The sequence below is a fragment of the Amphimedon queenslandica genome, unplaced genomic scaffold (genome assembly GCF_000090795.2).
Source record: "Amphimedon queenslandica unplaced genomic scaffold, v1.1 AMPQUscaffold_13164, whole genome shotgun sequence".
Lineage (NCBI taxonomy): Eukaryota > Metazoa > Porifera > Demospongiae > Haplosclerida > Niphatidae > Amphimedon > Amphimedon queenslandica.
In genome coordinates this window covers 43,461-57,451 of record NW_003546600.1, presented here as the reverse complement: position 1 = coordinate 57,451, position 13,991 = coordinate 43,461, and the positions used below count along the sequence as shown (strand labels likewise).

The following is a 13,991-nucleotide window of genomic DNA, read 5'->3' as shown; positions in this document are numbered from 1 at the left end:
TACACCAAACAATAAAACAATTAATCACCACACATTACATTACATTACATTACATTACATTACATTACATTACATGTATGCTACCTACCTTTGCAGTGATCCTGAAGCAGTGTTTAATTTATTAAGAAAAACCCTTGAATCCTGTAAGAATAGACATTAGTACTACGCCCCCCCCTCTCTCCCTCTTACTGTTTCAAACTCTGGCTGCCTTATGTTCATGAAATCTTTTGACAGTTTATAGGCCCCAAACAGCTTCAGTGCAACATCAGTTCTTCGATCATTGTCCGTTAGTCTAAAAAACATCTCCAACAAATTCTGTTGATACTCAAAATCTGAGAGAGAGAGAGAGAGAGAGGGGGGGAGAGAGAGGGAGAGAGAGAGATGAGGATAAAAATTAAGTACATGATAACTCCATGCAATAGCGTATTAACATACAGTACATGTACATGTACATAATAATATGAATATGACTTACCTCCTACTAGTGGCAGTCTCTCACCAATCATAATACTACAGTACAACAAAAAAGTATAGATATTAGATATGAAACACACTACATGTAGATGTATACATAAAAATCAAGTCAAAATTTCTAAAAAAAATTAATACTATTCCATGTACTGGCTAGTCCATTTTGTTAAATTTAAGAGCAGCTAAACTGCCACAGGCAATACAAGCTGATTCATCAGTGGCTAACTCACACGTCTTTATAGACATCCTGACTGCTTAGTACCAGTGACCTCTTCACTAGTGAACAATTGGACAATAAATGATTCAATAATCTACTGATCTACAGGGAAAAAAACAAAAAATAGGAAATAGTAGCGTGAGGCATTTATTTAAGAATAACTGGATTACATAATAAATATAAAACACTTACCTCAACGACAGTGCTGATATATTGACTGTTCAGTTTATAACTAATAATAACCAGTGAGTGGATGAGTGAAGGGATTAAGAGACATATGCTAGTGAAAGCAGACTCAGAATAGCTGGATATATCCTATTGAATGAAGCAACGATTAATCAGGTACTTTTATAATATATATATACATACATGTATGTACATGTACATGTACATTAGTATTGACAAAATTGAAAAGGAGAGAATCTCCATTTTTATAACTTTATCTGATACATATACATGTTCTTATGTTGTGTACAAAGTTTGAGCTGATTCCAATCAAGTTTGGATTTTTTTACAAATTTTTAAAGTTGCTCCAAAATGAGGTCAAAGTCCCTGTACTATAGTACAGGGTTATGGGCCAAATTTCACTAAAATTGAAAAGAAGATAATTCTCCATTTTTATAATTATTTCTGATACACATAGCTGTGACATGCTCCATTAATAATAATTAAATGTACATGTACATATACATGTACATGTACATGTACCTCAATGACGCTAACAAATGACTCCATTGCTTTATTCCAGTCAAAAGTGAGGGCACTATCAGCTAATAGTAACAACTGATCCAGACACACTGACATGTATAATAATATAAATAAATATAAAGGATAATTTATACAATAGTACAAGTGTACAGGTACATGTATGTACAGTGTAGCCTCTATATAGTGTATCTGTTATACAGAGGTGTCCTTTATGTGGAGGTTATTTCATACAGTAAGGAATGTAATTGGTACACTAGGTGCTGTCCGTTTTAAAAATGGAGGTGTATGCTATAGAGAGTGTCCATTAAGAGAGGCTATACTGTACATTAATATTACAGTATGTAACAGTACATGTACATGTACATGTATATACTTATCATTTTCGATAGGCCAAAGGTGATGAATTTCCTGAAGTTGCTAACAGAAGGAGATCCCAATTGTCTCAGTGCTTCCATTAACAATACAAAATCAGTCAAAGAACCACTTTTAAGAGACTAAAGGAGAGAGACAAGAGTGTATTCTCAATAGTCATTATACATGTAAACTCAATATATACATGTACATGTACTTTAAAACTTTCGTCAGTCAAAAATTGTCAGCAAAATATTTCTTTCTACATGTAGTTTTCCAATTAATATTTTCCATCTAAAATTTTCTCATTCCGTTCACCTTTAAAACACTTGATTTCAAAACTTCATAAAATTTCTTTGTACACTTGGAGGAAGAAATATCAGAGTCAGGGGGGCCCCCTGGAGCCCCAGTAGATTCAAGATACTTCCTGAGTTCGTCCATTTTGACTCCTCCAGTTCTTGACAAGATATCCTCCAACTAGACGTCATAAAATAGAGTTATTATCATCAGATAAAGCTTACTGAAGACATGGTCCTCTGCCTAATTGAACACCACCTGTTAACACGTTGACCCCAGCGCCACTAATTAATTATTCATTGAAGTCACGTGATTACAGCGATAAAATTATTTCGATTATGCGCGTAATCAAAAATTCGAAAAATCACTTGAATCATAGATCTATGCTTGAATTGATTTATTATTTTTAATTAGAATTATTAATTTAGTGTTAAATTATTATTATTGTCATTATTAAGTCACAGCTCTTTTTTCTTCAAGTTCCTGGATCCTACTCTTCCAGCAGCCCTTTGCACTACTTGCAAGGTCCTGTTGGATAATACTTGATTGACTTGATTCCAGGTTGAGTACAGCAGCCATCAACTATCTATAGGACACTAATTATAATTAATTTATTAGAATATGAGCTTATGTACAGTGGCAGATTTATTATAATCGTTGCAGTTTTCATCAGAGTAGCAAAGGAGGCCAGCAGAGACTGTAGTAGTAGTAGTTAATGATGAATCCAATAGCAGCAACAAGGACCAAACACTGGAAGGTATTCATCATTCAGTAGCTATAGTCTCTTATATGACCTTTAGTATATGATAAAATGAATAACTATTCCAGTCAGTATGTACCTCTTTATTATAGATACTGGCTACTGATGACAATGGTCCATTGTTTGAATATGTACATGTGATAGAAACATGTACATGTCAATCTTATTGTACTGCAACATGTCTTGCCAACTTTAGACTAATTAATATTAGTGCCAGCAGAAGTGAATAGACTCTATAGAAGTGATACTAGTAATTAATACACCTTATATAGTACAATGACAAATTGACACTACAGATACCAAGAGTACACAATATTATGTACTCTTGCAGATACTGAAGCACCATCGGCATACCAGTTACAGAAAACCATTAAGACATCAATCAAATATGTACATGCATACATAGTTATATTTACCTTAATACTAATTACTATTAAAGTTGGCAAGACAGCTAGGCTGCAGTACTACAAGATTGACATGTACATGTTTCTACATATCCAAACAAACATCAATGATCTGTAAATAAAGAGACTATACAATGACTGGCACCACATGAGTGGCAGGTAAACCATAGACCATTGTACCTAGTCATAGAATGACTTGTAGTGTATCACTTAATGTAAAGTGTCAGTTTGTAGTTGAAGTGTATTAATTACTATCATCACTTCTATAGAGTCTATTCACTTCTACTGACACAAATATTAATTAGCCTAAAGTTGGCAAGACATGTTGCAGTACGATAAGATTGACATGTACATGTTTCTATCACATGTACATATTCAAACAATGGACCATTGTCATCAGTAGCCAGTATCTATAATAAAGAGGTACATACTGACTGGAATAGTCATTCATTTTATCATATACTAAAGGTCATATAAGAGACTATACTAGATATCAGCCACTGAATGATGAATACCTTCCAGTGTTTGGTCCTTGTTGCTGCTATTGGATTCATCATTACTACCCACTACTACAGTCTCTGCTGGTGGTGTCGGAATCCTTTGCTACAGTGATGAAAACTGCAAAAATTACAATAAATCTGTCAATGTAATAAGTTCATATTCAATACTGTACTAGTATCTTTATTTGTTATAATTGTGATTATTGTTTAATGTCTTTTAGATTGCTAGTGGTTGCTGTATCCAACCTGATGTTGAGTCATACAAGTATTATAAAACAGGGCCTTGCATTAAATGCAAAGGACTGTGAGGTGATGCAGTATAGGCTGCAGGGAGAAAAGGCAAACTGAGCCTTAACAATTATTAATAATAAAATAGCAACAATATATAACTAACTTTTCACAATATAGTTCATTAAACTTATAATACGTGTGCTTTGATAATGGTATAACAGTGGTTCTACTGAAAGGGTTTGCATTTCTATAGTTTTTTAATGTTGCTGAATGAGCAGGTGGCATGGATAGATAAACCATAGGCTATACATTGAAAGTTGTAGTATTATTGGACAGGATGAATGAGTGTAGTAGCTATGGTTGTATGGTGTGACTAAAGTTGGCAAGACATGTTGCAGTTCGATAAGATTGACATGTACATGTTTCTATCACATGTACATATTCAAACAATGGACCATTGTCATCAGTAGCCAGTATCTATAATAAAGAGGTACATACTGACTGGAATAGTTATTCATTTTATCATATACTAAAGGTCATATAAGAGACTATACTAGATATCAGCTACTGAATGATGAATACCTTCCAGTGTTTGGTCCTTGTTGCTGCTATTGGACTCATCATTACTGCTACTGCTCAATATCCTCCTCCTAATAATGACCAAAACTATTGCTACAGTGATGAAAACTGCAAAGATTTTAATAAATCTGTCTCTGTACATAAGTTTATATTCAATAGTGTACTAGTATCTTCATTTATTATTATTATTATTTGTCTTTATAGATAGGGAGGAATTGCTGTAATGAGCCTGGAATCCATTCATACAGGATTCGCGTAACAGGGCCTTGCACAAAGTGTACCTGACTGTGAGCTGATGCAATGGCTACAGGAAGAAAGGGAAACTGTGCCATAACAATTATTAATAATAATATACATAACTTTAACTTTCACTATAATTATAATAATTAATTAGACTTATATGTCTGGCTAAGTTCATACACTCAGAGAGTCAAAAATAAGGACACCTCTATAATGAGGAGGGGTAGTATCAGTCCCAATACAATAGTAATGTGTATTAATGAACCTCTGAAATAAGGATAGGTTCATAATCAGGACAATATTGTAAATCAGTACATGATAGAGAAAGACTGTCTTTAGTGCAGACTAAATGAACTCTATCATTTGTTCAGTTCTAAAGCACCCAGTCTTTTCATAACAGATTATGTATGGTAAACACTATAAGTGACAAAGGTGTTAATAATGGTATAACAGTGCATGGTTCTACTGAAAGAGTTTGCATCTTTAATGTTTTACAGACACTGATGGAGTGAGTGCATGGATAAATAAACCATAGGCTATACATTGACAATTGTAGTATTATTGGACAGGATGAATGTGTGTAGTAGCTATGGTTGTATGGTGTGACTAAAGTTGGCAAGACATGTTGCAGTATAATAAGATTCACATGTACATGTTTCTAACTTTCTATCACATGTACAAACATCAGTTATCTCAATGAAGAGACTGTACAATAACTGACATCACCCGCTGAGTGACATCAGGTAAACCATACTATTGTACTTCAAGTAGTCATAGAATGACTTGTAGTGCATCACTTAATGTAAAGTGTCAGTTTGCAGTTGAAGTGTATTAATTACTATCATCACTTCTATAGAGTCTATTCACTTCTACTGACACTAATATTAATTACCTGCACGAGTACAGGCTGAGTGAACTGTAGCATAAAGATTAATGTATACATGTTTCTATCACATGTACATATTCAAACAATGGACCATTGTCATCAGTAGCCAGTATCTATAATAAAGAGGTACATACTGACTGGAATAGTTATTCATTTTATCATATACTAAAGGTCATATAAGAGACTATACTAGATATCAGCTACTGAATGATGAATACCTTCCAGTGTTTGGTCCTTGTTGCTGCTATTGGATTCATCATTACTACTGCTACTGCTCAAATGCCACCTCCTTTGGATATATGTTATTATGAAAAGAACTGCAAGAACTCAACCAGCTCACCTCCTCCCTTTGTAAGTAGTGACAATTCTCTATTCCCAACTTATGCCATTACTTCACAAAAATTAGCACAAAATAATAAATATACTGACAATAATTATAGTCCATGCATGGAGTTCTGAATTTTACTTTACTGATTTCTAGGGAACGGCTGGTGGTTGCTGTCATAGAAAAGGAGTGAAGTCTTATCATGTCCAATTTCATACAAAATGTCCCAATTGTTGAGTTATGGACAAAGAAAAGGCTCAATAGAACTATATAACGATAATAATGATTAATAATAATAATAATAATAATAATAATAGTTGTAATAATGTAATACCTGCATGAGGACTGAGATATCTGCTTGAGGTGAAGCTGAGGGCAGATATCAAGGGACTCAAATTATTAATGATATTGATAAAATTTTAGAAATAATTAACAATTCAACAACACTAAGTCATTAACAGTTGGCATGCACTATTCACCTTTTTGATTTGGTCTCTGTAAAAATATTGCCAAATTAGAGAGCATATTGACAACAGTAAATCAGCACTCTGCTCAATAAATTTATTTCTACAATATTTCTATTTTCTAGTGTAAGCCAGGCTATAAAATTGACTTGGCTATAATTATACGCATTTTAGTATCACTGCACTGTATTTCAATCAATCCAGATTATCATTATTATTAATTATACAGAACAATTATAATAAAATGTATAATAAGAGAAAAAGGAGAGAAATTGCAGTAAAAAATCAATATCTTGCACTTTTTATTTAAAATGAATGTGTTTCATTATCATTAGTAATATTCAAATCATTTCCAATAGAAAAAGAGAAAGGAGAGGTTCTATACACTGGTTAATGTGCCAACTGATAAATAGCTGTTAACTTCAGAATGTATTCTAAAAATAGCAACAGTAATAGTAACAATGATAGTGTAATCTATAAATAGTAACAGTACTCTATAAATAGTAACAGTAGTCTATAAATAGTAACAGTAGTCTATAAATAGTAACAGTAGTCTATAAATAGTAACAGTACTCTATCAATAGTAACAGTATCCCTATACCTTGAGTTAATGAGGTATTGTGCTATTCCAACAGATTCAGGAGTACCAGATATCGTTACTAGTCTATCACTGCCATCTCCTTCATTAGACGCTATCTTAATCAGTGCACCTGAATTAACTCTAGCAGATTATAATGACAAATTAATCATCAATAATATTAATGCTACTACAAAATTTTAAAAAATTAAAAATGTCGTAAATCTAATAGTTGTGATGAACAATCATTAAGTGATTACCTTATCTCATGAATCTTTGTACCCTTCCTGCCAATGACACACCCAATCAACTAATAATAATAATAATAATAATAATAATAATAATAATAATAATAATAATAATGTTATGTCTTACATCATTGGGTATTCTCATTTGTTGTACTGTGGTTGGAATCTGTGGAGTAGTATTGAACCCTAAAGAAGGAGGCATGGAGAAGAAGTAAAATGATTCTGATGTAAGGAATCTTTTGTTTGCTAACAGATCTCATTTCAATAAAAATACAATTTAAATAATAATTTACCAGCTGGGTAAGGTTGTTGGAAAGGTATACCGGGCTAAAGGAGAGAGAGAGAGAGAGAGAGAGAGAGAGAGAGAGAGGGAGAGAGGGAGAGAGGGAGAGAGAGGGAGAGAGAGAGAGAGAGAGGGAGGGAGGGAGGGAGGGAGGGAGGGAGGGAGGGAGGGAGAGAGGGAGAGAGGGAGAGAGAGAGAGAGAGAAAGAGAGAGAGAGAGAGAGGGGGGGTGATCAAGATAATCTTTACCAACCAGTAACCTACTCTTTGCTGATATGATTGGTTGGAATGAGGCTTATAAGGAACAGAGGGACCTTTAGGTGGATTCTGTAATAGAAAGAGATCAAAATGGAGGAGGATAAACAATACGTAATAAAAATGGAGCTAGGCGGCATTTTTGACAAATGCCCTCTACTATAGTACAGGGAATTTAGTCACATTTTTTTGCAAGTTTAATTAGGATCAGTTACAAATTGCGGGACCCACCCAGGACATACCTCTAATATTACATCACATATGTAGTCTAAACATCTGCTAATAGACTGGGAGGAACCTATGAATAATTAATTAATTAATTATTAATTAACGAGGGTAACTATTACCTGAAATTGTAACAGCTCGTTCAGTTGAGTTTGGTAATGACTCACCAGAAACCTGAATAATAGCACCTGTGACCTATTAATAATAATAATAATAATATTTTATAAAACAAATATTTTCATTACTTCTCTAATTTCTTTAATTCTTGATCCGCCCTTTCCAATTAAAGAGCCACACTGTGACGTCTGTATAATGAGACGTATTGAGACCACGCCCCCTAAAGATTGATCAGGATCAGTGCCAACTCCTCTAGCATGAGAACCCAGCGACTGATTGTCCTAATATTATCAAAAAAAACTATTAATTTAAAAACTCTCATAGCTGAAGAAATTTTAGTTAGTATCAGCTCAAACTTCAACATATTCATAGCATAAGTGTATCCGTCAGAAAATGTAATAAAAATTAAGAATTCTCTCCTTTTCATTTTTGGTTAAAGTTGGCCAAAGTTACTATAGTATAGGGACTTTCAGCCTAATTTTGATAACTTAACATTGGCAAGAAGCACTATCCTAAAATCTTATGTGAAACACTATTTATTAATAACTATGTTTAATCTTAATATTGTGATGTTATTGCATCAGACAATAAGCTAATAATGAATAAAATTCCTGACTCGACCACGGGTCTATGAATATCATTAAAACAGGATCGTGAATATCGTTAAAATTGTTTGTCAAGCCCAGCATTTATGAGAGTAAAAATTCAATTTTAAGAGAAAGATGTATAAGTACATTTACACTGTCTATGCAACACAAAGATTAAAAGAATGGTATTTCATGTACAATAATATAATCATCATCACTATTGGGTTGTATCACTACACTATTGTGTTGCATAATTCATATTTGTAATTAATTAAATTCTTTTACAGGTTAATTAATAAAGGACAAAGGTTAATTGAAAATACAAATTGCAGGTGGTGAATCTACTAACAGCTGCCTCAATATTATTATTAATAAAAGTATTGGTATCATTACTTCTTCAATTTTCCTGCTGATAGCTGTAAATGCTACACATACTTCAGCTTTAGTACCTGACACTGTGACCAGACTAAGAAAGAGAGAGAGAATACTATACATAATAATGCTTAATACAGTACATGTACATGTATATAATTACATGTAATTGTTTAATCTTTTTCATATTGGTTCAGTATATTTTTGATCAAGAAACTAATGCTATAATATTTTTAGTTTCTTAGCAGCCAAAACATGAGCTTATTTAAGCCAAACTATAGCAGAGTAGCAAATATGGTATATGACTCACTCAGCTGTATTCTCTCCTCCTTCTCTCCCTCCCTCCCTCTCCCTCTCACCGTTCTGAGGAGGTTCCATTGGAAATGTTAATCTTTGCTCCACTTTTCTCTCTAAATGATTTTATTGTCATACCAGCCTACGATCATTAATGATAATAATAATAATAATAATAATTAATAATGTTACTAAAAATAGCCTGAGTGTACATGCATCTTTCAATTATACCTTTCCAATGATACTGCCAACATCCTGTGGAGAAGAAAGAGAGAGAGAGAGGGAGGGGGGAGGAAGAGAGAGAGGGGGGAGGGATATTTAAGAAGAGGGAGGGAGAAAGAGCGAAAGACAAAGGAGAGAAAGAAGTCAGTGAATAAATTATTATACCACAGAAGCCTCAATGCAATAACTCTGCCTCACAGACCCTGCCTAAACAAGTTTGAGTAACTGGTTTGACCTTATCTCCTTTAAAAACAATTACCAGCAGCAGGGCACAGTATAGACTTTATAATAAGCTGATGTGTACTGCTGTACTATAAATTACACCTTTACAATTCGGACACCTTTATAATGAGGACACCTTTATAATGAGGACATTTTGTAATGTCCCAATAGGTACAATAAGCCTGTACAAAAGTACCTCTGAAATGAGGACACCTCTGTATTAAGGACAGGTACAATGTTACATGCACATGTACATGTACTTGTACATATTGTAATGTAAATGTAGCTGTTATGTCTTAAACATGTACATTATTACATAATTCATTTTATTTATAATTAAGCCACAAATAATAAATATAGACATTATGATGGACACATGGCTTCTACCAAAGAGAGAGAGAGAGAGGGGGGGGAGAAAGGGCTCTAAGAAGAGAGAGAGGAGAGAGGGCAAGGTAGAAACAAAAGGAGTAGTAGGTCAAATAAATTCACAGCTGGTGCTACTATCAATCAAAGACCCGCCTCCATTGCACCTCTGGTACACCTCCATATAATAACACAAAACACCTTATGATAATAATTACTGATATCACTCAATGATAGCAAAGAACAAAACAAGAGAGAGAGAGGGGGAGAGAGAGAGAGGGAGAGGGGGGGAGAGAAATAAAACAATCATGACAGTGCATATGCTCAACTTAAACAAGTAGAAAGAGAGAAAGAGTAAGGGAGAGACAGAGAAGGATGTACATGTACATCCTGATTTACAAAGTACATGTACATTGTACTGGAGCCAGCCAAGATAACAGGCTAAATAATGAGTGAAGCTGCCAATGACAATAAAAACATTAAGAGAGAGAGGGGGGGGATAGATATACAATAAAGAGATGTTCATATAAAATATTGATACTAGATGAATGAGAATAGCAACACCTAGCAACTAACAGTAGATAATATGTACCACACTGGCAACTATTGTACTATATATCAGTACTATGAGCCATTAATGAATAGGGATACACCCTATAAAACTAGCTAATAAAGGCCTCAGTATATCATAGTACAGTGAATGTTGTCAGATCACTTGTTAACAGTGTCAGGGTGTCAATAAACACAGAGAGGTATGCTTCAAACATCACTGCACAATGATATACTGGATGGATCTAGCAGACCTTTTGTGGCTTAAATCTCCTGAAATCTCCAATTTTCAGCTTTTGGTCTCTCATAATTAGCCCTAAGTGTCCTTAAGCCTCCTATTATTAGTTAAATTGGTCCTTTAAAATTATTTCTAAATCTACCAATGTAGATGTATATCACACACTGTTGTTCCATCAGGATGTTTATTTTGAAATTAATAAGCTACTTGTTCTACATAAGCTCCAGTTCTAACATAAAAGCACATGCACTTAATCTAAACTGCTTCTTATGCTCCTCCCATTCCATCACTAACAGGTGGTGGTATTTCAATTTAAGCCACGTCCTTATTCAGCATTATCTATTCACCCTCTCTCCCTCCCCCTCCCCCTCTTTTCCTCCCCCTCCCTCCCTCCCCCTCTCTCTCTCTTTCTCTTTTCTAAATCGCCAGCTAATACATATACATTCTAGCGTACAGCCATACATATTTCAAAACCATAAAAATACGACCATCCAAGACGGGACACACACACACACACACTCACCCTCAGATATAACACCTACTAGTACCTACTACAAGTAGGTAGTGCACACACATGGTCTCTAAAGACAAATGTAAACCAAACCTGTAATACTAACATAACAGTTCCCACCACTCAGAAACCACCGATTAATATTATGAATAATATAATATTAGCGTTAAATCCAATCATACATCGTACAATAGAAGAAAATATAGTTTTTCTAAAAAATAGGGCCGCCCTCCTATGAAATAAGAATTCATAGAAATACACGAAGCACTTTAATATATCTTAATGGACACTCTCTATAGCGTACACCTCCATTTAACGGACAGCACCTAGTGTACCAATTACATTCCTTATTGTATAAAATAACCTCCACATAAAGGACACCTCTGTATAACAGAGACACTTTCAAAGTGTCCATTATAGCAAGGCTAGTCTATACATGACAGAGCTAGTAATTGTCAATAATAATGAATAATAATAATAATCAATAAACAATGTATGTGTGGGGTGACAAGGTGAGTGTCAAAGGCATGAATGTCGTTAAAACAAGTAGGAGCCACCAAACGCGTTTTAAAAACCAGTCTGACAGGTTTTAAGTAAACGATATCTTAGCACCTTAAAAGTGATAAAGTGGGATACCGTGGGCTAAAGGGCGAGTATCAATAGTAATAATACAAAGAGCTATTATCGCATTATTAATATTATAAAGAAATATTGGGTTACGATCGCTTACTTTGCTGTTCATGATCATTCGAATACTAACGACCAGTTTATCCATTGAAGTAGCGGCAGCTGCTATTGCTCCTTCTCCCTCCCTCTCTCTCTCTCCTCTCTCCCTCTCAGTTGAAGTGTCAATGTCTGGAGCAGGTTCTCCTCTTAATGGAGGAATGTCTTTACTTGTTGCTGTGACTGACTGCTCACACTAGGGGGGGAAGAAAGAGAGAGGGAGGGAGAGAGAGAGGGAGAGAGACAGAGACAGAGAGAGACAGAAAGAGAGGAAGGGAGAGGGTGAAAGTGAAAAATATCAACTTGTTTCTTCTCAATTATTACTATAAACAAGCGTGCTATTTGAGATAAATAATTGTAAATCTATTTATTGATGTAAAGTACACATAAAGGTACAAGATCTTTTAAAAAGGATGAATGGACTCACTAGTTGTTCTTTTGTCTGACAAAAATGGCACAAACTGATTCTACTATTAACACATCTACCATCACACACACACACACACACACACACACACACACACACACACACCACCACCACCACTCTCTCTCTTTCTCTTTGGTTACATAGCAAAGTTGAAAGTATAAAGGTCACAAAATTGCTTCAATCATTATAGATAGTATATATACATGTGTGTCTGTGTGTGTGTGTTAGCTAAAAAAGCAAAAAGATATAATCATCATCAATAACACTGACATCAACCATACAGTCACTCTTCAAAAAAATAGTACACAAGACACTCAAAGTGAATCCTCTACATTGTAACATGTTGTAAAAGAACATTACTCTCTCTCTCTCTCTTTCCTTACCTCCCCACTGGTCTGTACTTTCAAAGATGCAGTGGAAGTGCTACTGGATTTAGTCTCTTCTGCTTTCTCACTGCACGTGTCGTCCACCTCAGACCCACGACTTGTAGACGCCATACTATATATAATAGCCACAGGAGACAGAGAAGGAAAAGGAAGCTACTCTTCTTCTTCTTATTCTCCTCGTGAAGTAGAAAATATGAAGCTTTAGAGCAGCTTCAAAGAAGCTTAAATCGCCTTTACAAAGTGGAATAAAGATAGTAGGACTTAGGAAAGCTTAAGGAAGTTCTCTCTCCGCCGTCTGTAGCTGCTATTTGCTAAACTAGTATCACCACAATAATGTGGTCCTTAGTATTAGTAGTATAGACGTACATTACATGTATTATTGTGTATAATCATCTGGCTTTGTATTACATGTAAACAATCGCCTTGTGTGTAGGTGTGGCTGGGGGCCTGCAGGATGTGTGGGCGGAGCCGCCCGTGTGTGGGCGTGGTTATTAACCACGTGGGCGTTTAACAAAATGGCGGCTGCCTCAATGATAAGAAGTGTTTTTAAAAAAGAGCTTTTCTCTGGTAAAGTGGCTATTGTGACTGGAGGGGCCACGGGTCTAGGTCGTGCTATTACAGAGGAACTGAGCTCTCTTGGCTGTAAGGTTGTGATTGCCTCGAGAAGATTGGAAAATCTTGAAAAAGCTGCTCAAGAAATCAATGAAGCCATCCCTATTTCTCTACGTCCACGTGTCTTTCCATATCAATGTAATATAAGGAATGAGGAACAGGTGAGAACTTATTGTAAATCGATTCTTTACATCAAATTTTATTATACTTATTATTATTATTATTATTATTATTATTATTATTATTATTAATAGGTTAAGTCTCTAATGAAGTACACTATAGATACTCATGGTGCATTAGATTATCTGGTTAATAATGGCGGGGGCCAGTTTGCATCTCCAGCTGCTC

At 34.8% G+C, this 13,991-nt stretch overlaps 3 protein-coding genes and 1 long non-coding RNA gene across 4 annotated transcripts in view; 2 read left to right on the top strand and 2 right to left on the bottom strand.

Annotated features, from left to right (window-relative positions):
• Nucleotides 1-68: 68 nt before the first annotated feature.
• LOC109584794 (synaptonemal complex protein 2-like) lies at nt 69-2,324 on the bottom strand. Its single transcript, XM_020000662.1, has 9 exons — nt 2,269-2,324; nt 2,066-2,224; nt 1,774-1,890; nt 1,397-1,492; nt 881-1,003; nt 702-790; nt 476-510; nt 190-332; nt 69-141 (listed from the first exon to the last, which is right to left on the bottom strand). Exons 1-9 carry the CDS (start codon nt 2,275-2,277, stop codon nt 85-87), a joined length of 828 nt encoding a protein of 275 aa, XP_019856221.1. The 5' UTR covers nt 2,278-2,324; the 3' UTR covers nt 69-84.
• Nucleotides 2,325-3,657: 1,333 nt separating this feature from the next.
• Nucleotides 3,658-4,174, top strand: LOC109584795 (uncharacterized). The gene is made up of 2 exons (XR_002186180.1): nt 3,658-3,854; nt 3,930-4,174. It is a non-coding gene; the product is annotated as an uncharacterized LOC109584795 (long non-coding RNA).
• A 2,531-nt stretch (nt 4,175-6,705) lies between these two features.
• On the bottom strand, nt 6,706-13,356 carry LOC105313962 (poly(rC)-binding protein 2-like). The gene is made up of 14 exons (XM_011407804.2): nt 13,029-13,356; nt 12,226-12,414; nt 9,622-9,645; nt 9,456-9,532; nt 9,118-9,190; nt 8,266-8,418; nt 8,143-8,215; nt 8,038-8,093; nt 7,805-7,867; nt 7,552-7,585; nt 7,386-7,444; nt 7,271-7,320; nt 7,035-7,154; nt 6,706-6,867 (listed from the first exon to the last, which is right to left on the bottom strand). Exons 1-14 carry the CDS (start codon nt 13,140-13,142, stop codon nt 6,813-6,815), a joined length of 1,140 nt encoding a protein of 379 aa, XP_011406106.1. The 5' UTR covers nt 13,143-13,356; the 3' UTR covers nt 6,706-6,812.
• Nucleotides 13,357-13,511: 155 nt separating this feature from the next.
• LOC100632804 (peroxisomal trans-2-enoyl-CoA reductase-like) overlaps nt 13,512-13,991 on the top strand; it is a 2,232-nt gene continuing 1,752 nt past the window's right edge. The window contains exons 1-2 of the mRNA XM_020000664.1: nt 13,512-13,804; nt 13,898-13,987. Coding sequence (XP_019856223.1) covers nt 13,547-13,804; nt 13,898-13,987 — 348 coding nt within the window. The 5' untranslated portion in view covers nt 13,512-13,546. The remainder of the gene's footprint in view (nt 13,805-13,897; nt 13,988-13,991) is intronic.